The 27,673-nt window shown below is 39.9% G+C and overlaps 1 protein-coding gene across 4 annotated transcripts in view; it reads left to right on the top strand.

The window, feature by feature from the left end:
- SH3PXD2A (SH3 and PX domains 2A) overlaps nt 1–27,673 on the top strand; it is a 433,998-nt gene that overhangs the window by 40,178 nt on the left and 366,147 nt on the right. For all 4 annotated transcript variants that reach the window (XM_089690260.1, XM_089690261.1, XM_089690259.1 and 1 more), the window contains exon 2: nt 24,340–24,420. In XM_089690260.1, the coding sequence (XP_089546386.1) occupies nt 24,340–24,420 (81 nt within the window). The remainder of the gene's footprint in view (nt 1–24,339; nt 24,421–27,673) is intronic.

The following is a 27,673-nucleotide window of genomic DNA, read 5'->3' as shown; positions in this document are numbered from 1 at the left end:
TGACAGAATTTGCTATTGATCTTAAACTGAGGCACTTTCAAAATAATTTTTGTAGTGCAGTGAACTTTTTTTAGTAAAAGATAAAGAAGTATACTTCTGCCTTCCCATTCAAGAGATATCCTTCTGTTCACATCCAGCAAGAGGAAATTAAAGTACCACTGCCTAACACAACAAAATATTCAGACATGCTGGTAGGTTCATGGCCCTTTTCCAAATTGGCCATGTACTGTATGTGTGTATGCATGTGAGATAGAGACCCTAGATTGTAAGCTCCTATTGAAGCAGATGGTTGAACTTTTCATGCTGACCCTATGTCAGCATAGGTACACCTCTGGAAAATTCACCTTGACATACTACACTTATCTATTGTTTAAAAAGGCCATTATTAACCCCTTTCATGCCTAAAGGGTAAAACAAATCTTAAAGCCTAAGTAAAATTTTGCAACTTTGACATGTGTTAGTAAAACCATACATATCATCAGAACTACTTTGTACATCCAGGTAGGTTATACCTTGTTTTTTTAGGACAAATGGGGCTTTCATGTGGTGGTAAATGGTAATAGATATCTCCTGATTTTTTTTTTTATTATCAAGAGGAAAACTGGCCCAAAATAGTAAAAAAAATATCTTTTTTTTATTTAGCTATGTGTTTCTTGTTACTACCATAACCCACCAGCAAAGAACAACCCAAAATAAATTTTCTAGCTCTTGACAATATTATTTGTTGTTTGTACCTGTACTGCAGCCCAGAAATAATAGTGCGCATTTTGTTTTTTTACCTAAAACACGCTGACACTAACTGACACTGATACCAAATAGAAAAAAAATCTTGACTTTTGACCCTGACCTTGATCTAAACACTAACTCTGGCATGAACTAGATCAAACCTTGATCTAGGTATTTTTTCTTTATTTTTTACTTTATTTTTTTAATATTTATTTTTACAAAGTTTTTTTCTCTCTGCAAGGAGATAGAGAGATACAATGCATCGAGGAAAAAAAAACAAGGGGGGCGGGCTTCACAGTGACTGATCACTATGATAGCCAATCTGAGGCTATCACAGCGATCATGTGACCCGGAATCGGTAGTCCCGGGTCCTGATGGTTAGAACTGGACCCGGGGCTCTCAGTGACACCCCGGTCTTTGTACTGGGAGTGCGCTGTGCGGCACGTCCCCAGCATAAAGACAAGTATGCAAATATGCGGCCCCACGGAAAAAAAGCCCAGTTCTGTGAGGCCGCATATTTGTCTTATGTCGGTGTGAAGGGGTTAAACAAATATTATTTTATATTAAAGTGTAAATGCAGACAAAGTGTTTTGAATAGAGTGGAGAGGGTCACAGTCCCTGTCAGGTTGTTATTACTGTCTGTGTCCCCATTGGGGAGATTCACCTTCTCTATTTGTCTTGGCTACTGTTATCATAAAGAGTGAAGTGGAAGAAAAATCCCAAATTTGGAGTTGTCATCAGAACAGGAATAGAGGGGAAATCTTCCAGTACCTAATGGGGCACAGGTGACAAAAGAACCCAAAAGACTGACAGGTGTTATAACTCTATCTTTCTCCAAAATGGAAAAGAAAAAAAGTTTGGTTTCAGTTCTGCTTTAACATACTTATACTGCAATAAAGCTTCTTCTGTAGCTCAGCATGCTTTCTATGAATAATTTATATATCCTGTAGGTAATTATTAAAATTCATATTCTAAGAGATCAGGATCAGCACTATTCAAATGATACAAATCTATAATTAAAATGCAAACCATCACTTTCATGTAGCAGCCAGTTCAAAAGCACCACTTTTGGGTCTGGTTATGCTAAGCAGCTGAAGGTCACTCAGTGATATGATTTACTGTCCACCTTTTCTCATTACACCATGATAAGGACTTTACACTTGGTGTAAAGAAATACATCACTTCCCAACACTTAAAGTGTTACTAAACCCACAAGAGTAAAATCAGTCTGTATATGCAGTAAAGCATGCTTGTTATGCTCACTGTGAAACCTAAGGGGTTAATCCACTGCATTGTGTAAAAACACTGTTTGAGCCTGACTTTTCTGATCCTCCCCTTCTTCCAGTGTCCCCCTCTTATCTCCTGATAAGACATATCTTGTGGAGTCACTCTGCACATCTCAGTTTGGTGTGTATTGCTAGAGAGGGTTTTTTTTCTTGGGAAAGTGCATGTGATCAACACAGGTCCAATCAGCACTGTCCAGACATAGATCAGGTATTCTGCATCCTCCTAGAGCAAAACGAAAGCTCCTCCTACAAGCTTTAACCAGTGCTCAGCTGGACACTGAAAGAAGTCACAAGACTGCTCTAACAGCTGATGAGAAAGGGTATTTAGCAGTTTATATTTACTAAAAGAATTGCACTTCCATTTTCTGTGTACTGTGGGAGACCAGACATAGTGAATGCAGGATTTAGTAACACTTCAAGATTTGATGATGATGCTTAACACCTTCACATGGTTATTTAAAGTGAGCCTTGCATGAAAATCAAGCAATGAAAAAAGCAAAAAGTGATTAAAATTACTTAAAGGAGAAATACAGCCAAAGCTCTTTTGGCTGTACTTCTGTGTATCACAGTAGTGCAGTTTGTTCTGCACTCCTGTGACCCATTTTCAGCTGACAGTGGGCAGAAGCCTGATGTCATTCAGCCTGTCCAGGCTGGGGAAAGATCCCAACTTCAAAGTCGGGAACTACCCCAGAGTCTGGAGTGGTACCTGGCTCACCCTCTCAGTGAGCCTCTGAGAGCTTGAACCAGCCGCTTTCTCCCCCTCCACAGCCCAGTGCTCCAGTGAGTGCTGGGGGGGGGGAGCAGTCACAACTCTCTGCTCAGATTGGCTGTGAGAACTCCGTGGTCATGTGATTGCTGAGTTCTCACACTTAGAGCCGGCGGGGGACAGCATTGGACTGATGCTGCATCCACCTATGTAAATATAAATGGGGGGAAAAAAGTCCACATTTCTCTTTTAATTTGGATCCCACATCTTAGAGGCAGTGATGACCTTAGAACTACTTACTGGAGAGCATTTTTGCAGGACCTCAGTTCCCCTGTTTTCCTGGAAGGCAGTGGTTAAACTCTGGTATTATTAGCGCCTACAGGAAGAAGGGTTTGTGGTAAGTAATTTTCAATGTTGCCTTCTAAAGCTGGCCATACTATAGAAGTTAGGCCAGTTCAACAGGTACCAGCTATATTTCGATCCATGTGTGGTCAGGGAGGATTTTCCCTGTTCGGATATTCCCCGCTCCATAAGTGCTGCAGGCTATAGCCTGTAACGCTGACCAGTTTACTCTGACAATGGGGAAGTTTCCCTGCTGTCAGAATACAAAGTTATGTGGGGAGGATTCCCCCATCCACACACTTGATGATTAGATAAATGATGATGAATATAGTCAGTTTTTTTTTCATTCAACCCACTGGTTGAATGAAAAAAGAATTACTAATCTGTGGGCTGCCTTATATTCAGTTTTATTTTTGGGGGTGTCAATAAAGTATAACTGAAAGCAAAACTTTCTTTTAGGTTTGGATAGAGTGAAGACATATTGGAATAACTGTTAGTTTGTATTGCTGTCTCTACCCTGTTAGAGATTTGCCTTTTCTTTTTGTCCTGTTTATCGTGATCACTGAAATTTTGGGTCGTCTCCATGACAGTAATAGAGGGTAAATTTTCCAACACACTAGTTCTGGTGACAACCAGAGATTCCCTCACTTTGGAGGGATTTCCTCTCACTCCTGTTGTTGATATGGGACAGGAACTGAAGGGAAATTTCTTCAATGGAGATACAGATGGGATTAAAAAAAACTGACAGGGGTTATAACCATTCCTTACTCTGTCCAGTATGAAAATAAATGTTTTTTTCTTTAGTTCTACTTTAAGGCAAACCTTGCATTTTCTTGTAAGGTCCATTTAAGCTCCACAAAATACCATAGTTGATTATATTTAAAATGTGTCTGGGGATGGTGGCTCTTGCTTTTGAAATGTAGTGATGCAAAGCATGATTTCTGTGTGCTGTTGTCTGATCACTAGATATGATAGCGATTACAGTACGAAACATGGCTTGTGCCAGAAAGGTGCATTGGCAAGACAGAAGGGAACTATCCTGCTCCAACCATCACCTTCAAAATAAAGCTGTGGTGTGAATAATGGAAACGTAAGGTATCCAGGTTTCCAGATTTTCCTGGTTCTAAGCTCCTTTATTGGACACTCCATGGTTGGCAGATAATTGTTGCTGAGAACTTTTTGCATTTTATAGTTTTGGCAACCTTGGTAGTTTATTTGCCAGGCCAGCAAATTGACACTAGCAGCAAGCTCAGAAGTGTAGTCACACAGAACAAGTGCCAGTAACGTCACAAGGGTGCTGCCAAAATGTGGAACAGTTTTAGGCAGCAGAGCTCAATGTGAAACCTTTCATTCAGCTATGTTCCAGGATTTCTATTAACTTGGCAGAAAAGCACTACGAAATATCCTGGATTGACTTCTTTATCACACTGGCCAAGCAGCCGGCTGTCAACTCTCTGTTGTTGCCGGGTATTAATCATGCAGTAAAAGCTTTTCTTATAAGACCAGTGAAAAACCAAAATACGTGTGTAAGATTAAAGTAACAAAATGTGATAAAGAGTAAAAATTCTGTTTTATATGTTGTATTATGTATTGCAGTCATTTATAATAAAACATATTTTATTATATATGTTTAATAAGTGCAGACAAATACCTTGTTGATCCTGCTAGAAATCTTGTCGGCTGATTCATGTGCATGTGGTAACGATGAGCATTGTTACCAGTTCTATGTTCTGTGGACTACCTTATGTTATGGAGTTGAAGAGAGGACAGGGTGAGGTGTTCTGTAATCATAACACTTCCTTTCCAAGGGTGACAATGCTTCTGCTCCATACATATGGTTTGCAAGTGAGCATTGTCACCCTGGGACAGGAAGTAGGTTACTGGCAGGATTTCCAGATGAAAATTAAGGGAAAGAAAATGTAAAAAGAAAAGTAATTCAGTCACCTCATCTAAGAAATGGTAAGCTGCAGTATATTACAAATTTATTCTTGGGTTTAGATTTGCTTTAATACCCTTATTTCATTGTATATGAAATCACCTGTGAAAAGCGTTCTGAGGGTATGTTCTTTGTTCCTGTGCCTGCTTCCCTGACTCCTTTCCAAACCTGAACTTTATATAAATGACATATAGGGCATTCTATAGAACATATCTTTTTTTTGTTGATTTATTTTTATGCATGTACTCTTAGAGTGTGGACTTTAATGGGGCAGATGTTGATATGAATTTTATACATAGTCCTTAAAGTTAACCTCAAGGACTGGCAAATTTTGTATAAATGCAAGAGGCATGTGTATTCTTACTGGAATCTTGGTGTGTTTTGTATATTTTTTTCAGAACTGTGCAGTAATCCAGTGTGAATCTGCCTCTAAACAGAAGCTTCCTGTAATAAAGACCGGTCACCGCTGTTCTCTCTTCTTGTGCAGGGTGGCTGGTCATGTACTTGGCCCTTTCTGTCGTTTTCTGCAGGCAGCCTGTAGTGGGTGGAACCTGCTGTGCCCCTCCCACAAATCTGATGTCTGCACAGGCTATGAGCAGCACAGTGTAAATGTCACCACTACTTTTACAGGGATATCATTTGTGGCTATTGATGGTTTATTTCAACGAGAGTTTGTGTCTGGGGATCAGCAACTTCTTTCTCTAATTGCGCAGAGTTGTTGGCCTCGTTTCCAGTCCTCTGTATTTTATTGCAAGCAGCCTGTAGTGAGAAGAGCCTGTTGGGTCCCTCCAACAGCTCTGCTTTCTGCACAGGCTATGTTCACAAAGGGATGGTGTCACTGCTACTTTTGAACACAATTGTAAAGGCATTTGTAGCTATTGAGTAATATATTTCAGTAAGACCATGTTCGCACAGGGCATGTCAATGCATAAATCTGTGTAAGGGTCATCCTTGCCCACACAGGATGCACAGGTGTTCCGTGTATATGCATGCAGGTAGTCCTATTCATGCTTGGACACAGCTGCTGGTCCTAATTTGTGCAGGTGCTGGTGCGTGTCCCCGAACACAAACTGTCTGTGTCTGGGGACACATACCTGCAAGGATGTCAAATTGTTACTCAGCCTCTTTGTCTCAGTTGACACCAATGGGACTGTCTACACATACAGTAGATGCTTGGAACACCTCTGCATGGTTGTACACATTGATACACCTTGTGTGAACGAGGCCTAAAAGTTCTTGTGGCCAGAGTTCAGCTTTAAAACACAGAAAAGTATGCTGACACTAATAGAATTACATTACATCATTTGCAGCACTAGCAAGGTTCTTTTCATCTGTTGTTTTATGTATGGTGAAGTGGTGACATGCCAGGGCACTGTCTAACATCACTTTTTGTCTCAGTGAACTATTTTCCTGAAGTTGGGAGGCAGGTTTATATTGTTTTTTTCACTTCCTTCTGTACTGTTTATTCTTACTCCTTTTTTCTGTCATTAGGTGTAGATGATGTTCTTGTCATTTTTACAACTATGTCCAGTGAGGGTCTTAATAATACTGGAATAACTTCAGATATAATGGAATTTACTAAATATATGAACTATGGTCCTAGTACCAAATATAAATTCGGGAAGTCCTCTGTTGATAACTGCAGGTTTCCTTTTCTTTATCCCTGATGGCACTGTGAAACACTTCATAAAATGTTTTTAAATAATTAGCATTTCTGTGGCAATCTAATTGTTGTACCTACACAATTCTATTTCTGATGGGTTTGTCAGAACTCAATACAGGTAGTCCCCGAGTTACGAACATCCGAGTTACGAACGACTCCTACTTACGAACGGAGGGAGAAACAAGAAGTTTGAGGAAATATACCCCTAGAAAGGCAAATTCACTCCTGTAAGAGTTTTCATGGGAAAAAGGTGTCTCCACTGAAGGTTTATCACCAATCCTTGTTTCCACAACAACACAAAATATTCAAAATCCAATTGCCACAGGGACATAAAGTGATGTGAAATCTTCTAAACAGAAGCACAGACAGCAAAACAAACATTACAGGGGTGTTAAAACTTCCTTCTGCTATCCAAAAACTAAAAAAATATTTATTTTGGCTGGAGCTGCACTTAAAAAATGTACCTGTTCCAACTTACATACAAATTCAACTTAAGAACAAAACTACAGACCCAATCAAATTCGTAACCCGGGAACTGCCTGTATAGATGAACACTGCTTAACCTTTTGGTCAAATGAAGACTGTTTTCACTGATACACTGTAAGTTTCAATATAATATAATCATATTTGTGCTTTATCTCCTTTAAAATAATTTGTGTCTATTTATATTGATGTAATCAGGATAGATTTTGCTACAGGAACACATACACTGTGTTCACTTTGAGTACCTACCCATGTGCAGATACATTTTTTAAAAACTGAAGTGAATACAGCTTCACCTTAATTACTAAGCTATATTAACATTATGTTTTTCTAGTTGGACAATCTGTATTCTATTATAATGATATACAATTTATTCTCCACTGTAAAATAATAGGGATAAAACATATATTTTTAAATGTATAACTAAATTGATAAATTATTTATAAAAAAAATGTTTCTCCTCCATCATGTTATGTACGGATATATGTAAACTTCAAACATGGGGCCTTGTATTTAAAGGATCACATTTGTTTTGGTAATATACCTTCTTTGTTTGACCTGAAGACCATTGTTACTAGGATAGAAAGTGATAGCAAAGTGATGGAAAATCTTCCAGTAGGGTCCCTTATTCTGGTGAAAACTCGGCCCATTCACACCAATTGTGGTTCAGGAACGTGTTGCCAACTGCTGGCATGAGCAGGTGCCAATAATTCCTAATGGCACCCCCATTGTATCTGGTAACCTGCAGCATTAGGAAAAAATTAGCCCTTTCTGTAAAGCAAAAATACTGTTTATGAAGACTACTCACCTCTACAGGTGGAAAAATGAAGAAATAAAACTAGAATTTGTGCACTGGTATCCCACTTTCTCAGGTTATCATATCTGTTGGTGGTGGGGTTGGACAGCATGTCCACTATAGACTTCTAGTTGTCCTAAACCAGGGTTGGTGCTGCCAAACATTATGGTGGGTGTCTTGTTTTAGTAATCCAGTTTGTATTTATGCCCAGCTTGATAATCTGCGACAAAACTGGTTAATATATTACAGTATATTCAGAACTAAGTAGCCATTAGAAAGTAAAGTCACATGATTTTGTCCAGACTGGAGTTGTTAAGTTATTGGTGAAGGCTTAACAGGCAAACAAATGTTGTGCACTCCAGTTGGGTTGAGGTCATCCTGGAAGCAGATCATTTGTAACTTTGTGTCATTGAAAGTGTCTGAGGTGAACTCTTCCTTCCTCCCATTGCTTCAGTCATTGGTGTGAAGGAAATTTGACTTATTTTATAAATTGGAATAATGGATCATTGTGTGTATGCCAAATTGTAGCCTTACCATCTGCATGTCACAGCAGAAATAAAGATTTATTAGATTCCAGTCCTTGGTCATCCAGTTGGAGGAAATCTGTGCCCACAGTAGTCTCTTAGTCCTGCTCTGAGCTGCCAGGACTTGAACTTGGCATGGTTTTCTGCCTTTGTATCCCATCCTTTTCAGTGATCGATGTGCAGTTCTGTGCACAGTTTTTATTTAGAGTAGTTATTTGAACTGTTGTAGACTTCTAGTTCGAACAAATCTTGTGATTCTCTTTTATTAAAAAAGGTGTTTTCCCCCCATAGAACTGCTACCCACTATATGTCTTTTTTTTCATGCTCCAATCTAGTGAGTGTAGTGTGTGGAGCCACAAAGAAATCAACAGTTGATGAGATGATGCAACCACCAATAGTAATGTCACAGTATGTTGATTAAATCAGTGGCTTTCAACCACTGAGCCATGACCCACTGACCCTGTTGGAGTGTGAGTGGAAGAAGCAGTACAAGGAGCTAAACAGTTTGTGCTGACAAGAAGTATGCTGATAGGATATACGCAGAGTGACAGAGAGAGGAACTCATCACAAGGCTGCTTCTCCTATTATTGGTCATTTACACACTGAGAGACTCCAGGAGGAGCCAGGCTCAGAGGACCTGAATTGAATTACGCTGTTAGACTGAGGACTTAATCAATCCAGAGATTTCCCCACAGTATTTATCGTCAATATTACAGCAAAAGGTGCAGAAACATCTCTTTACAGAATACTCAACAAACTCAATACAATACCATGCTGAGATTCAGATTTCATCAACTGCTGGTCAGCCAAATAAGTAAACCAACTGCATTTCCCAGGCTAGGTTTGTGTGATTGTGATGATTTCCTCAGCTTATCAGATGGCTGTGTATTAGAAGGGAGTAATTCATATAGATTGTTCACTTGACAGTTCTGCTTTGCGGGAAAGAAACTCTTGTGCAGCATCTCTCAACACCTCCTGAGCAGGTTATATAAAGAGCACTTCTTCCTTTTGATCTAAGATGATCTGAAGTTGGACTGTGCAGAAAATAGATATGCGGAAATTTGCTGTGTGCCAAGGGAGGCGTGAATACTACTTGTTAAAATTACATGACTGGAAAAGTAGAGGTATTGCCCACAGAAGAAAAATCAGGTCTTCGCTTTTATCCAACCTGCACTGTAACAATGAATTAGAATTACATCTCCGAATTTCATTGCTATAGTTTTCATAACACAGCAGTTGAACTTAGAGTAAGAAAGGTCATCTCCTATGCTCGGTCAAGAGCTGAAACTGTAAAAATAGTAAACATTTGTTAATATATGCTCATGTTCATATAAAAACATATTAACTGCTTATATAGACAAGGGTTCCATGCTGCAAATGTAGTCCAGCTATCAACTTGACTATTGTATACAAACCTATTGCATATGCAGCCTCATTTGTCAGTGAGAGAAACAGCTGTCTATGATTTTAATAACAGCCAATTGGCTTGTCTTTGTCAACAGATGTTTCTACTCATATATTTTATATTATAAAAGGATACATTGCAAAGCAAACCCTCAACCCAGTATCAGCATGTTGCGTCTGTAAATAGTTTGTGTGCAGCAAATAAAATCAATTCATCAAATGACAGTCATAAAGAAAATTAAAAATATATATATACACTGTATATTATACATATATATACTGTGCATTATATTTTACAGTTGTACGAACAAATTTTGTCTGTGTGTACCAAGCCTAAAGTGGTCGTAAACCTCAGATATGAAATATGAACAAAGCATATCTCTCTATGGTGTGTAGTACTTGTCTCAAATAACAACACTAAGTGTCATTTCTGTCTGCTACTTCATTCCTCTGCTATCAGCATGAGTCACTTCTGACAAGTTTTTCTGACACTGAGAGAAAAAAGGTGACAGGGGAGGGACCTCCAGCAGATTGACAACCTCAGCTCTGTTCCTGTGTACTGTGTAGAGGGGGGTGTGTCTCTTCCCTCCAATCTCTCCTCACTGAGCTCTGCAGAATGTAGTTCAGCTCTCTACCCCCTTTTTCTGATCTCAGACAAACTTTATAAATTTAGCACTTTGAACTGATGTGGAGAAGACTGCAGGTACAACTTATATAGGAGGATTTGTTTAATCTCTATGTATCACCTGAAACCAGTCACTTCACTGCATATATGATGGTTTGCAACCACTTTTACTGTTTCTCTAATTTTCTTGGTAAATGTCCCCCATAGTGTTTATGGAAATCTGAGCTGTTGATAAATCTATCCATGCAGTGGGGTCTCCCATGCACTGCATGGTTAAAATGCTCGTTTGGCCAGAAGGTATAGGAATAAGGTGAAACACTTTATTCCTTGCTTCCTCAGGCTTCCTACTCTTTGTGCAACCAGTCCTTTGAAGCTGCCTTACTTCACTGCCTTTTCAGCCGCAGTTCTCTGACATTGTCACATACAATACAGGACATGAGAGCCCTGGCTGCTGGGGGAGAGAGGAATAAGGTAAATATTTGTTCTTATTCCTTCCCCCATGGTAAACATTTAACCCATGCTGGGGGGAGACTTGCAGTTCAGATTTGAGCCATAACCCATCTTTCCATCTGCATTAAATTTTACAAGACTTAAACTGTCTCAGTCATAGCATGAAGAGAGGAAACTTTAATAATCAACAGTAAAATCTAATACAACTTAGTGATGTTAGACCCACATTCAGCTGCTCTTCAAAAGCATGTCAGGTACAGTCATTGCAGCAATATTTGAAATCACCCTTTCTAGCATATCAGGTGATGGTATCATCACTGGCATGTTTCATCATCCAGGATTTTTTCAAGAGCAGCTTTAGGCACACTTTAGGGCTCATGCACAATTGACCGCAAATACTCTGCTTTTACAGGTATTTGAGCTTTTTTTCCTCTGCCTCTAAACACCCCTCCATGTTAGCCTATGTGTCCATGCACATTATAGAGGCAGGGGTGTTTAGAGGCAAACAAATCCCCCCTATCAAAGTCGTGTTCAGGAGAGTAGCTTTTGAGCCTAAAAAATACCCAGAAGCGCTTAACCTTAAACTTAACAGATTGACCTGGAAGTGGATCTGCATAAAACATATAACAGTGTTATTTCATGAGATAATGTATGAGGACATGTTTTGGGGCGGGGCAGGGTAGGGGTTGGGTGGGGCAAAAGGTGGAGAATAACTCTTAAGGCCTGGCTAGAAGCTCAGGACTTGAAATTTTGAGCCCTGCCATAGAGTACAGTATATAAGGCCCCTTTCTCACAGGCGTTCCGTATGTTTGTTTTTCATCTGTCTGTTTACAAATGAAAAGCAGACACCCATGTATTTCTATGGACTAGCAGATGTAAACAGATGATCATCTGTTTAGATCCGTTAATGTCCGCATCCGTTAACATCCATTTTTTTGACTGGAAGAAACCCCTATTGTTCTTCCGTAAAAAAAACCAATGAAACAGATGAAAAACGATGTAAACAGACGAAAAACTGATGTAAAAACCATACTGTCTGGTTTTGCGTTGGTAAAGGATGTAAAAAAAAAGATTGTAAACAGATGAAAAATGGATGTAAACTGATGAAAACCTGACATAAACTCATGATTGGTTTCTATGCAGAAGTGAGCCTGATTTTGCAATCTCCAGCTTTAGTAAATAAATCCCACAGTGTGCATGCGGCTTTACAAGCATTTTGATCATGATGGGCAATATTGAAAAATGCATGAAAGTGCACTTAGTCTAAATAAACCTCTGTGTAGGACAGTATAGGCAAACCACCTGATATTTCCTTCTGCCTATTATTAGCTATGCTTTGGGAGGTTTGTGGAAACTGTTCCAAGAAAGAGATCCATGTAATTAAACTGATGTAGAAGCATACCATGTGGGTCAGCATACCATGTGGTTCAGCTCAAGTATCCTTTTTCTGCCTTGTCACTTTTAGGCCTCTTACACATGGATGTAATCATTTATTGGTGTTTATATGATGGATCTTGTTGGCAGAAACTGACTGACAGATCCTGAGTAAAAACCTAGTATATACATGCAATCAGGTGTGGCGTAAATGAGCGTATGCATATACACGAGTACCATCCTCCTTTAGCTGCCATTGTTACACATATTTGATCATCTGTACTTGAGTATACACATGTACAGTTAGGTCCATTTATATTTCGACACAGGCACAATTTTCATACTTTTGGCTCTGTAAGCCACAAGAATAAATTAAAACAAAATAATCCAAATGAATTTGAATTGCAGACTTTCAGCTTTAATTCAAGGGGTTGAACATAAATATCAAGTACAAATTTTAGGAACTGCAACAATTTTATACACAGTCCCTCCATTTTCAGGGGCTCAAATGTAAATGGACAAATGAATATAAATGTTTATTTTTAATATTTTGTTGAGAATGCTTTACTGGCAATGACTGCCTGAAGTCTGGAACCCATGGAAATTACCAAAGACTAGGTTTCCTCCTTTCTGATGCTTTGCCAGGCTTTGACTGCAGCTGTCATCAGTTGTTCTTTGTTTGTGCGTCTTCCTGCCTTTAGTTTTGCCTTCAGCAAGTGAGATGCATGCTCAGTTGGGTTGAGATCAGGTGATTGGCTTGGCCATTGCAGAATATTCCACTTCTTTTCCTTCACAAGCTCCTGGGTTGCTTTTGCAGTGTGTTTTGGATCATTGTCCATCTGTACAGTGAAGCGTCGTCCAATCAACTTTGCTGCATTTTGCTGAATCTGAGCTGCCAGTATATCTCTAAACAATGCAGAATTCATCCGGCTGCTTCTGTCTTCTGTCACATCATCAATAAACTCCAATGACCCAGTGCCAATGGAAGCCATGCATGCCATCGCACTGCCTCCACCATGTTTTACAGATTACATTGTGTGCTTTGGATCATGAGCTGTTCCATGTCTTCTCCACACTTTTTTCTTCCCGTCATTCTTGTACAGATTAATCTTAGTTTCATCTGTCCAAAGAATGCTTTTCCAGAACTGGTCTGTTAACAACTGCCTGGCGGTACCTCTAGCAGTCCACAGGACAGAATTTCCCAGAGCGCGGAGTCTAAGCCCTAGTCTGCTTGTTCACCAGGGCCCCTGATGGTGGGGATGGACTTGGAGCAGACAGGAAGTAGGTCGCGGCCCCTGAGTACACCTGCCTGTGGTAGAGGCATCTGCCAGAGGTATATGCAGGTAGAGAGCCTGACGTGAAGAGGCAGAAGGCGTGAGCAGGGATGGCTGGATCCGTGCAGGATGGATGGATGACAGAGTAATGAGCATGGTCAAACGGGCCGGGTCGGTAACAGTGGGGTCAGCGTAGTACTAGGCAGCAGGCAAAGAGTAGTCAGGTCACTCACCGGGGTTGGTAACAGGAGTTCAGATCAAATTAGGGATGTCCAGGAGAGTAGTCAAACGAGCCAGGGGTCAGAGCAGGAGAAGTCAGCAGAGGTCAGGATCAGGCAGGGTCGGCAACAAATCAAATGGCAGATATACAGGAACAGGAACACAGGATACAAGACCATACAGCAATGAGAGTCTGTGCAGGGCAGGTTTCAATAGTCCGCCCTGCCATTGGTGCCAGGTGAGCGTCCTCGATCGTGAGTGCGCATGCGCGGCCGCCGCCCAGGTCCCAGCACCCGATGACTAGAACAGATCGGCACTCCGCGCATGCACCGAACCGCTCGTCGCCGCGATCCCTGACATGGTCTGGCTTTTTTAGATGTTTTTTAGCAATGTCTAATCTGGCATTTCTATTCTTCAGGGTTATGAATGGTTTGCACCTTGTGGTGAACCCTCTGTATTTGCTCTCGTGAAGTCTTCTCTTGATTGTAGACTTTGACAATGATACGCCCACCTCCTGGAGAGTGTCCTTCACTTGTCTAGATGTTGTGAATGGGTTTTTCTTTACCACAGAGAGGATCCTGCGATCATCCACCACTGTTGTCTTCTGTGGACATCCATGCCTTTTTATGTTGCTGAGCTCACCAGAGCATTCTTCTTTCCTCAGAATGTATCAAACTGTTGATTTGGCCACTCCTAATGTTACTGCTATCTCTTTGATGGATTTGTTTTCTTTTTAAAGCCTTACAATGGCCTGATTCACTTGCAAGAACAGGTCCCTTGAACACATGATGTAGGTTCACAGCAATAGATTCCAAATTCAAATACCACACTTAGGATCAACTCCAGACCTTTTACCTGCTTAATTGATGAGGAAATAATGTAGTAGCCCACACCTGGCCATGAAACAGCTTTTGATTCAATTGTCAAATTACTTTCTTTTGGTCCCTTGATAAAGGGGGGTGGCTACTCTTAAGAGCTGTAATTCCTAAACCCTTCCTCTAATTTGGATGTACATGACCTCAAATTAAACCTGAGAGCGTGTCCTTTCAGCCTATATCCATTATATAACTATAGCTTTAATATGTTTAGGTAAATACCTGAAAAAAACTAAAATTGTGCCTGTGTCCTTTATGTGCGCACATTACTGCAAATGTAGACATGGCACCTACCCCCCCGCTGTGAAAGAGGCCTACCTTTTTTTTTCTTCTCTGTAAGGGAAATAAATAAATAACATGAACTCTAAGTTGGACAAAACTACAGACTTCTGAATTGTCTCATCGCTCTCTAGATCTCTGATGCCTGTTGGTCCTTTCTTTTCACCTCCACAGAGGAGAGGGTTTTATTAAAGAAAGTTTACTGACAGGGCTTGTATTTAGTATTGAAGGTTTCTATAACATTTGCTCACGTGGGGATTTCATGTACAATACCATGGAAAACTATGCTTTTCACACCTCTTGTTACATTACAGTCAGGTAAAGCAGTTCTTGCACTCTGGTTGTCCATGTCACTATTTGGAAAGTGCTCAAGATTATGAAACTTCAATTTATTTTTACCAGTTTTACTGCTGTGTGCCAAATTGAGGACTTTTCCCTCACTTCCTGTCCTAAGAGCATTGTAACAAGAAGGAAAAAGTCTCCAGCAAGGACACCACAGCAGTAATGTTATTTTTATCATGGGGGTAAATCTAGAATATCAGTAAGCTTTTAATTATGATCTCTGTCTTTATTGAAAATTTCCTTTCACTTTATGTTCCACTGAGCCTTTTCACCAGGACAGAGCCATAGGCAGCAACCAAACCAGTCAGAGGATTTAAAGCTGGCCATACTCTAGTAAATTTTCAAACAAACACTTGTACGAACATTTAACCATGTATGAGCACTCAACTTGGGTACAGACAGCATTCAAGATTTTACATGCGATTATTGCTAGCGGCTGTTATAGCTGCTAGCAATAATCACTGTCTTCCCCCGCTGGGAGGACACAATGGCTTGGCGGAAGAAATTCCATGATTGCAGGAAAGAAATTTGCACTGTCTATGGCTTGCCTAACCTTCAATTTAGGAATGAAGGGATTTTCCCAAAAGAAAACATATCTTGTTAGAAATTTTTTCTTTCAATTGAAATGTTCTATCCCGCTGTTTTGAAATTTCTCATTGTACTTGAATATAAATGTTGATTTGACCCCACTAATGATAAGAAAAGCTAACAAACATTCTAAAAACAGTTTAACTCTTCTCTTCTTTATCCAGAACCCCCAAAAATATGCATGTTGGCACATTGGTTAGGACCTTGACCAGTTCACATTGTTTTCAGCGAGGATGGAACCCTGGCATGTTAATTAAAATATACAGCAAATAAGAGGCATAGCAATCCTCCAAAAAGCAAAAATGTTGACTTCCTTTAGTTTGGTACATGGAAGTACTTACACATGCAACAAGCCTTTATATGCATTTTGAATTTTATAGCATTGTAGGTACTAAGCATGTCCCACCCCTTTATCTTTATATCAGTCAGTTGAACTGATAGTAGTTATCCTGAGACCCTGCACCAATGTTATGCACCTGTTCACCATTCACTTAGCTCTGTTAAAAAAAGAGTACCTAAAAGTAATTAAATCATCGACCTCTGAACTGTAGATGTAATTAAAAACCATTACATGTTTAATGGTTATGCTGAAGTAAAAATAAATTCTTTTGGAAATTCTTGCTTTTAAGAAGCAGCTGTTTTTGTATTTTCCATAAAACACCTATGGATTCTGTGAGGTTTCCTTTCCATAGCTATGTAGTTAGCCTAAAGCTGCTTGAGAACTTAACGGTCTGAAAGTTTTACTTTTTAATCCTCTTTGGCTGGTATTCTGATCCTTGGAAATAAAGTTTTCAGTACAGATCTGGCAGAATGGCTTTTTAATGATAGTAACAGTTTTGGAAACTATGTAGTTTATTGGTTGCTAGATGCATCGGTAAGATTACCAGCCTTCGTTACTATGTCTTTCTGATTCTTAAATGCTGAAAGTCCCTGGCAAAGCATGGAATGCCGGCTGATGCTTTATAAAAGCTACTAGTAAAGGTATTTACAGACATTCTTTGATCTAAAGGTTTTTCATGACACAAAGATAAATATTTTCATCATGTAAATATTTCTAAGAAGAGATGAGAAGGAACTCAGCACTGACTTCTTGATAAAAAGACTCAACTTGTCAAGCTTCAACCCAAGAAGACATGGACTTGGGGATGTTTACTGCTGTAGGAGAAGGCCTACAGGCATGCAGATGTTCCAATATCCTACCCTAAAGCTGGACATACATAGTTACTTTTTTTTTGTTCAACCAGCAATTTGCTCAAAACAGAAAGAGACAATTACTCCATCTACCTTGTTTGTGTCCCTGGCTGCTTTACACCACTGCTTCCAACGCTTGGCTTGGATGCAGTTGCTTGGCCATGGAAACCCATTCCAGGAAGCTCTCTATGCACTGTTGTGCTAATCTGAAGGCCACAAGAAGTTTGGAGGTCTTTAGCTATTGACTCTGCAGAAAGTTAGTGACTAATGCGCACTGCGTGCTTCAGCATGCACTGACCCCGCTCTGTCTCGTTTACCGTGGCCTACCACTTCATAGCTGAGTTGCTGTTGTTCCCAGTTGCTTCCACTTTGTTATAATACCACTAACAGTTGACCTTGGAATATTTAGTAGCAAGGAAATTTCATGGATGGACTTATTGCACAGGTGGCAATCTATCACGGTGCCACGCTTGAATTCACTGAACTCCTGAGAGCAACCCATTCTTTCACAAATGTTTGAAGAAGCAGTCTGCATGCCTAGGTGCTTGATTTTGTACACCTGTGGTCATGGAGGTGATTGGAACACCTGAATCCAATGATTTGGAGGGGTGATCCAATACTTTTGGCAATATAATGTATGTAGGAACCTTAAAGCACATCTGTCATAAGAGAGATGTGTAAGCTGCCTTTGTTGACCTAGTAATGATGGTGCTTTGCTTGTGTATTGAAAGACTTAGGAGAGATTGGTTGCCTTGTGTGGCTTTTTTGTCCCCTTTTTATTCCTGACAAGAATTTTTGGTTAGTTTGTGTGTATTATGTGTGTGTGCTTACTTGTGTTGCACATTGTTTTTTCTAAATACAATTTTGTATGTAAATTTAATATTGTATGTGTCCCAATTACAGCCCCCACCAGCTTCCTGAGGCCTTTAGGCACTTGGGCGGAAAATGCAGCATTTACAGCTTTTAACACAGCTGTATTGTTATCTATGGGATAATGCACACAACTGCATAAAAACCCTTAGTACAGCGATGCATTCAGATTTAAGAGCGCATACAAATAAATTGCAATACTGGCAGCTAGAAATGTATGAAGAAGAATTTTCCTAATTTATACACCTATGCACCTGTATGTAATCATGCGCAAGGTCTTTACTTTACGCAGGATCTTTCCGCCAGCAAGATCCTATGTATAAAAATCAATAAATTATTACATCCTATGCAACAGGCCTTAAAGCTTTTACTGCCTTTTATTGCCCAATGTAGTACGACAGTAACTTTGCGGGGGTTTTACACAGCCGACTTGTCAGCTGCCAGAAGTGTGAGTAAATATGACAAGTTGGCTGTCAGATGGAAGTGATCTGATGGCTCTGCAGTGGCTTCCACACACCACAGTAACTGCCAGTCCCTCGCGCATGCCCCCTCCATGTTTCTCGTGTTCTGCTCACCTATTAGCGGACCTGGGACCTGCCTGTGGATGCCAAGTAAAGGGGTTGGAGATCAGCAAACCTTCATCCATCACTGATCTCCCCTTCCTCCTCATAACCTGGAAGTGAGATATAAAATGTCACTCCAGGTCCTGAAGTCACTTTCCTCAGCCAATATGGTGGGGAAGAAACTAATGGAAGGTAATACATCTTGGGTCTTTTGAAGAGAACCTGTCACCTGCATCACATTTTGTGGTTCCTCTGTGTGGTGGGGGGAAAAAAAGTTAAATGTAATAAAAAGTTACACTCAAGCACTTAAATCCTCCTCCCTAAAAAAACAATGTTTGAGCCCCCAACTACACGCGTGTATGAATGTAAATGCATATGTTGGGGGCACCTACATGCAAAGTCGATTGCACTACACGTTACATTTCGCTGCACACTCCAGAGTGAGAGCTATAAGGCTAGGCTCATTATTCACAGCTAACTCTAAACTGATGACCTCTAGGGGCTTTTAAAGTGTCACCTATGGAAAATATAGGGTACGTTAGTTTCATGGTCACAAGCAATTTTAAGGCCATCTGTTTACCTGGCACAATCTCATCTTTTAGATATTACCAAATAATTGGATAATATATTGTGTTTTATGTGTCCTAAAATTAGTGCATTGTTAACTGAAATTTTGCATTTCATAAACTGGTGCTCTAATATCGTGTGATATAAAAACTTGGAACTACCACTAGAGTGTGTGTCTGCTTTCCAAAAGTATATAATATTTTAAGGATTTTACATAACCTTCAGGCTCAAAAATGATTTTTTAAACAAGCACAAAATGCAAATAGGGACCTGGCAGCAAGAGGGTTTAACATTTTTGCTTTTTGTAAGTCTTTCCTTTTCTTAAAAAAACCCACAAAAAAAACAACCGCATCTGCCATTCTAAAGTAACAGCCTGTTATGGATCTTTTATCAAGTACCCTGCAGCTACAAGCATGATATCTCCAGGTCATATGGTAAAACAGCTGCTGCAGGGTTTCCTTTTTGTTTCCAGTTTTCCTCATCTTGATCGGCACCACATTCAGATGATGTATTGTTATGTTCTTTGTTATACTGTTTGCCTGCTCTCCTTGCAATTTCATAGCATACAACTAAATTACAAAACTGAAGTTTTATTGTACTGTTTATAATTTTGTTAGGGTTTATTCTGACTTCTGGTGTAAAGTGCAGCGCTAAGGAAATAAATAATAAAGTAAATAAATATTGTGAAACAGTCAAGTGTAGCATTGATATAGGATACAGCGCTAAATAAGTAATTGATAAATATGGAACAGTCAAGTAAGTGCAACATATAAAGTGACACTAAATAAAGTCCATATATATATATATATATATATATATAAAATAGATAATGTGCATGGGACTAAAAGGCACAGCAATCACGGGGAAGGATAAAATTGTGAAATGATCCAGGGAAGAAATCCACCACCTCTGTCAGATGTAAACTCACCAGAAAACTACTGGTAAACATCATGTATGCACATGACATCAGGACATAGGAAACAGAAAGAAGCCATGGGCAAACTGCGGGTGGACCCTTTCCTATCAGTACTACTTCTACTGAGATTTGTCCATACACCACCGGCCTCTCTGCTCGTCTCACTACCAATCGGGGAGGCGAACAGCCGCAGATTACATCCGCAAGGCTGCCACTCTCCCCATCTCTTCCGGGGAAGAGGCGTTCGCCTCCCCGAGCGGTGTGACAAGCAGAGAGGCCGGCACTGTAGGGAGGAAGCTCAGTAGAAGTTGTACCAATAGGAGAGGGTCCACCTGCAGTTTGCCCATGGCAGAGCATTGCATACAGAGGCTTCTGGCTGTTTCCTATGTCCTGATGTGATGTGCATACATGCTGTTAACCAGTACTTTTCTGGTGAGTTTACATCTGACAGAGGTGGTGGATTTCTTTACTGGATCATGTCACAGTTTTATCCTTCACCGTGATTGCTGTGCCTTATGTCCCATGGACATTATCTTTTATATATAGATATATATTATATATATATATATATATATATATATATATATATATATATATATATTATATATATATATATATATATATATATGAACTTGATTTAGTTTAATTTTATATGTTGCACTTGACTGTTCCATATTTATCAATTATTTATTTAGCGCTGTATCCTATATCAGCACTACACTTGACTGTTTCACAATAATTATTTAATTATTTATTTAATTGATTTACTTAGCGCTGCACTTTATATCATATTTTATAAAGAGTAGTTACCTTTACCTTTGTGCTAGCTGCTTCAGATTTATTTCCAGCGCTCGCCTATATACAACATTCTTTATTTATTCTGACTTCTGATCACAAGTTTAATGTAACCTTTGCCTGCAATGGGCAAAATTCACTAAGCGGCATCTTACCACATCCGAGTATGCGGTAGGATATCGCACAGCATTTTAAAAAAAAAGTTTAAATTCACTGAAAAATGCTACTAAAATACCGCATGAGTTATTTTATCAAGTCATGCAGTATTTTAGTAGTGAAAACCATGTGTTAATGTTTCAGCTGTCAGTGGGGTTCCCCACTGACAGCCGAATGTAAAAGAAAGAATTGTTGGCAATTAAAAAAATAATTTAAAAAATGGTGTGGGGTTCCCCCTCCATCCATACCAAGCCCTTCGGGTCTGGTATGAATTTTGAGGGGAACCCCCATGCCAAAATTTAAAACAAAATGGCGCCCCCCCAATCCATACCAGAAACTTATCCAAGCATGCAGCCCGGCAGGTCAGGCCACATGCCCTCAATATGGGTGGGGGGGGGTGCTTTGGGGCAGGGGGGACTTCCCCCCCTCAAAGCACCTTGTCCCCATTTCCCCAAAGGCCTCTTCCCCATAACCCTGGCCAGTGGTTGTGGGGGTCCGCGGGCGGGGGGGGTGTTTCGGAATCTGGAAGTTAAATGGGGCCCCCAGATCCCAGCCCCCTCCCCCCATGTGAATGAGTATGTGGTACATGGTACATGCGGTAGTGTGAAAAAAGACAGGAGACAGTCTTAGACAAGTCTTTTATTAAAAGAAGGAAAATAAAAGAATGTCCCCCGAAGTAGATCCAATGACGATGCCCGCCGGCCCGACCCCGCTGACAGCTGATGACTCATAGGTTGTTAAGGACTCCGCGGCCACCCATTGCTTAACAACCCATGACCGTACTGACAGATACTAGTACTTACTGCATGCCTGGACCACTACTTAATTACCGAATGCATTTAATTATTTATTACCTTTTGTGAATTGACTTTAAGGACTTTTAATGCGGTATTTACCAAGTGGTTTTGCTATTTTGGTAAATACCACATACTAGCAATAGTGAATTGACATTTTCATTATCGTATGTGATATGTGACCAGTGACTGACTTAACTCATGCGATAAGCTTTTGTGAATTTTGCCCACTGCCATCCTTTGCAGCCAATGTACAGTCCTAAACAGATGTGCAGTGATCCAAGTTATCACATGCAAACCTTGGGGTGTTCATTCTAAGTAGACATTGCTTAGAAATTATGTAGTAATAAAGTGCCACAAATGCAACAATGTGTATTTGTACCAAAACATTTCCGGAGGGTAGATAGAACATGGTTTTTAAACTGCATATATTTTTAAAGGATCTCTCCAGAAACTCGCTCTTTCCCTCCAGAGCACATCCCTTCTTTAATTATTTTTGTTTTTTGTACCTTATCCCTGTAGTGAGAAACAACTTTCATTACTCCCTGTGACATCTTCACAGGGATTGTAAAATTTGTGCAAGAACAGTTACTGGGAAATCTGTTTCTATTGACATATGCATGCTTCCAGTACTATATCTCCCAAGAGCCAGTTCCATACACACAATGTACACTCACCGACCTCTTTATTAGGTACACCTGTTCAATTGCTTGGTAACACAAATTGCTAATCACATGGCAGTAACTCAATGCATTTAGGCATCTAAACGTGATGAAGACTACTTGCTGAAGTTCAAACCAAGCATCAGAATGGGAAGAAAGGGGATTTAAGTGACTTTGAATGTGGCGTGGTTGTTGCTGCCAGAAAGGCCGGTCTGAGTATTTCAAAAACTGCCGATCTACTGGGATTTTCTTGCACAACCATCTCTAGGGTTTACAGAGCATGGTCTGAAAAATAGAAAATTTCCAGTGAGCGGCAGTTGTGTGGATGAAAATGCCTTTTTGATATCTGAGGTCAGAGGAGAATGGGCAGACTGGTTTGAGCTAAACGCTAGTGCTGAGAGCGAACGGGGCTGATCCTGCTAACTCTGCGTTATTGGGGACACTATACAAAGGAGGCACTAGTATAGTTCTGTACGTGATCAATATCTTGATCCGTACAAACACTATACTAGTAATGGTGGTAATCAGCAACCTATAGTGTGAGTGTGATAGTGTTCGGGCAATCTAATGCTAGCTGACCCTGGCTGGGTGGGGCGCTTACTGACCCTGGCACTGTCTGATGTCGCTAGTGGCAGCAATACAGTCATCAGTGAAAATTTCTATATACTGACACTGTACTAATGGCACTGACTGGGTGACGGGGTGATGAAAGGGTTAATAGGGGCAATCAACGGGTTAAATGTGCTAATCTAACATGTGTGTGTAAAATGTAGTGCTTTTACTCGGTGCCATGTTCTCTCTTCTCTCACTGGACCGACAGTGGGGGGAGGGGGGCAGAAGGGGTGCAGGTACGTTCACACCTCAAAATAGGAAGTGACGCAAGATTACGTCACTTTGCCAAGAGGTGCTGCCCGCCCGCAAAATGCGGGAAAGCAGTTGGCAAGTAGTTAAAAAGAATAAAAAAATTCTTAAAAAAATTTAAAAAAACATTCTCAATATGTTATTTTTTTTTATACCTTTTTTTATTATTAGTTTTTTTTAATATGTGTACTACTGTGGGGGGGTTGGTGATCAGGGATTTTTAAGTTAAGTTTTTTGGCAGCTCAGGATAGTGATCTCTGCTTGGCCGGAGCTGGTCACATGATACAGGGTGCTGTGATTGGCCCCATGTATCATGTGACAGCTGTGGGTCAATCACAGCTCACTAGGAAGAGGAACAGCTGTTATGAATGAGATTGATTCATAACAGCTTTGCTTACTTGTGATCATGTGATCGCATAGTGATCACATGATCAACGGGTCCCGTGCACCGGGACCTTCATTCCGCTGTATCCGCTGGACACAGCAGTCACTAGTTAGTACAGCCAGAGTGAGAGTAAGGGTACGTTGCTTTGCCTGTAGCTGCCTCCCTGCCACAGTACATTGTGGGCGGGTGGGTGGGAAGCAGTTAAAGTGGTTATAAAGCCTAAACATTTTTTACCTTATTACATTCAGTGCATTAAGTAAAAAAAAAATGTAGGTAGTAGTATTCCCCCTCACCCCCTTATGCTTACCTCATTCATTCCAGCGCTATGCCCATCTGCAGTGGCGGGGGAGCAGGGGTTGGGGCTAGCCCTGCCCTGCTGTTTCAAAAACTGAAAAACTGACTTTTATTCTGCTCATTTGACCCAGTAGTTTGTAGTTAAACTGTATAAACTAATTTGAATTCATCTTGTAATGGTCTGATTCTAGTAGAGAAAAATCTGATTGGTTGATAAGAGTCACTGCATTAAAGAATAAGCACTTCTTAACAGTGTTCCTAATGATTGCAAAGTATGTATTAATTTTTTTCGTTCCCTTGTATTTTTCCATCTATTATTTATGTTGTGTGTGTACAGCATTTTGTAACAGGCTTTTTCTAAACTAGTAATATTCCACCTTTATATCTCCACAGGTGTACATCATAAAAGTAACCTGGTCAGATTCAACATCTTATACAATCTACAGACGATATAGCAAATTCTTTGATCTTCAGGTAGGTCATCCAGCATATAGACATGCACTACAGTATTTTTTTTTGGTTGCTTATCAATAGGATCAGAGTCTTTTTTTGTCCTTAAATGAGGTGCCAGTCTGAAAAAGTCTGGATCAGATTCATCTTCCTGTTCATTTCTGTAGTCACATGGATTATAAAAAAAAAAAAAAAAAAAGAAGGAAATGTATCAAAACTGGAGCAGATAGATAGCTGTGCACGGTGTCCATTCAGCTTCTATCTTCAGCTTGATCAGTTAAACTTTGAAAATGAAAGACGAAAGCTAATTGATTGCCATGAGCATCTGCTCCGGATTCTGGCTGCTCCTGGTTTGATAAATTCCCCTCAATATCTGATACGCACCTAGGGTCTTCCCCTTTTTATATGTAAAGTTTACACATTGCTATGATGGCAGTGACCTAACTGTGTAGGTGTATACTACTAGTATGGCAATGGTATAAACTGTTTTTTACATGTGGAAAATGATGTGCCCTGATGTCCATTTTCTCAGCAAATATAATTTAAACAGTGGCGTAGGCCAGGAGAGGGGCCAAAAGCAGCTCTGGGTCAGATGTCTTCAAGACACAGATAGCGTTTTAGAACTTTTTTTATTATAGTGTTTTTTTCCCTCTACTGGAAAACTATTCTTATTTTAAATAATGAATGGACGACAGGTTTTCCAAAGATGAGAACTGGTAGTCACGACATTTGTAGCCTCCTTAAAAATGTGTGCAGTACGGAATGTAGCTTTTGGTAAATAGAACAATTCTTTCATTTTGCATTATCACACTTTTTTTATTTCTTGAATTATTACAAAGGCAAAAAATAAGGTTTAGAGAGCAAAAATATGCCTCTTTGGTTATTCAACAGATATTTGTAAAATGGGCAGTTACTGATCCCAAACTCTGCCCTTTCATGAAGTCTACATTTCATGTTATATGAACTTTAACTGAAACCAAATGTTTAATTTTTTTAAAGTAAGAAATGCATTGTAACTCCGATTATGAGTTTATAAAGGTGATATTTTCTGAACGTATCTGATTTATCTGCAGGGTGTTCTAAATGAGCTTGTAAAGGAATGATATAGACAACAAATGTACACCTTACACATTTCTTTTAGAATTCCTGACTAAAGAGCAGCTTTTATATCTATATAACTGGGGATTGTGTGAGCTTTTGTTAACACATTTAAACCCCGGCATAACCATTTTTCTGGGATCTGTTCTTTGGGTCTCCTGGCCTTTCCTGGTGGATTTGAAAAGTTCTCATCAGGCGAACCCTGTCAATGGAGTCAGTGTTATGGACAGGAAATGTTGTCTCAGTATTGGAGAATGAGCCTTGAAAGCTGCTATTGATAAGTAAACGGGTGCCTAGCGTCAATGGAAGGCGCCCACTGCTTTAATATTCTGCCTCCTATATTATGTGAAGTTAATGAACCATTTTGGATTTAACTCCTTTTACTCTTGTTGCTGTGTAAAATATGTGAATTTAGTGTTAGTGTGTGTCAGTGCAACACATTGAAGTCTGTAAAGTGTATTTTCAATGCAAGACTTTGTGCTGACCTCTGTGCAGACCTTTAGAGAACTGCTTCCTTCTGATGAGTCTCTTTTGAGGAGTTTTGCAGTGCAAAACTGCAAAGTGCAAAGTGGATAGATATGAGATATGATGTTTTTTAACTTTGAACTGTTCTCATTAACACACTGCCTTTCCCTGCCTTGTCCTACAAAAACTGCATGCTTCATTTTGGGCATGTTATCCTGTGGTTTGCGATTTAAATAGATTAAATAGAGCTCTCCCATGACACATTGCAACATGCTTGCTGTAGTGTTCACTAGCGTCTGCTTTTTAAAACTCTTCTAAATTGAATAACCCCTTAATGGGGATTTAAAGTATATATAAACCCAATCCCTGAAATCTCATATAAGCTTTATGTAGGTTTGAAAGTAATTTTCTGTGTTTTTAAATCTGCAGCTTTCATTAAAATAATACATGGTAATTCTGCCGTAAAGTTCCTTGTTCAGGCACTTCCTTGCAAGGGTTGATAGTACTTTGTCCCCATTGTGGTCACTTGGTCCCTCAGGTTTCCAAAGAATTCTACAAAGCAGTCTTTTCAAGATTAATTTTGCAGGTATGGTCCACTGTTTTCACCATCAGGAAACCCGCCCTGAGAAATGGCATCCAGCCATTGTTGGAGTCCATGCTTGTAGACATGAAGTGGCTGCTAAGAGGTTGCAGGAGATCAGCAACATTGATCAGTGACAAGGGGAAAAGCATGAAAATGTAATATTTTATTTAAAAAAGTTAAAGGCCTCATGCACACTTGGAGTAAAAATTGCCGCTTTTAAGAGCTTTTGACTTTTTTCTGCCTCCAAACACCCCTCCATGTTAGCTTATGGTTATTTACTAAAGCTGGAGAGTACAATATCTGGTGCAGCTCTGCATAGCAACCAATCAGTTTCCAGGTTTTTTTTTTGCCAAAGCTTAATTGAACAAGCTTAGGTTAGAAGCTGATTGGCTACCATGCATAGCGGCACCAGATTCTGAGTGCTCCAGTTTTAGTAAATCTCCCCCATGTGTCTATACACACATAGACGTGTAGAGGCAAGACAAAAAACAATCACTCACTCGTTTAGGAGAGGAGGCAAAAAACCACCCAACACATCTAAAGGTGCCTAAACACACCTAAACACTTGGCATGTTTTACGCTTGAGCATTCATTCATTTTAGTAGATAGAATAAATTATTATGAAATGATTGAACACCCAAACACTTGACGCAATTGGTAACTGGTCACAGGTCACAATAAAATTAAATGGTTCAAAATGTAGAATATTTTATTTTGAGTAGCATAATTAACATTTTCCTCCTACAGCTGCTGAATGACAGCAGGAGAGAGAAGAGGAGAGGCCAGCTTTCAGTGGTTGCAGGAGGAAAATGAAGAGGATTGGTTCCTGTATATTTATTTATTTATTTATTTCAGGTACTTATATAGCGCCGTCAATTTACGCAGCGTTTTTACATATATATTGTACATTCACATCAGTCCCTAACCCTCAAGGGGCGTACAATCTAAGGTCCCTAACTCACATTCATACACATACTAGGGGCAATTTAGACAGGATCCAATTCACCTACTGTCGCAAACGTGCGCAACAGAGAGTGAGGCAGTCCGCCATTTTGTTAAGAGTATCCATTTTTCTCCCCTTACTCCCTCCCCCTCCCTCTCTGAGAGGAGACATTTGGCCAGTGTATGTGT

Source organism: Staurois parvus, unplaced genomic scaffold (genome assembly GCF_062004578.1).
Source record: "Staurois parvus isolate SC_StPar_1 unplaced genomic scaffold, SC_StPar_1.0 ptg000525l, whole genome shotgun sequence".
Taxonomy (NCBI): Eukaryota; Metazoa; Chordata; class Amphibia; order Anura; family Ranidae; genus Staurois; species Staurois parvus.
Note: the sequence above shows the minus strand (reverse complement) of the source record. Positions and strands in the feature narration are given on the sequence as shown.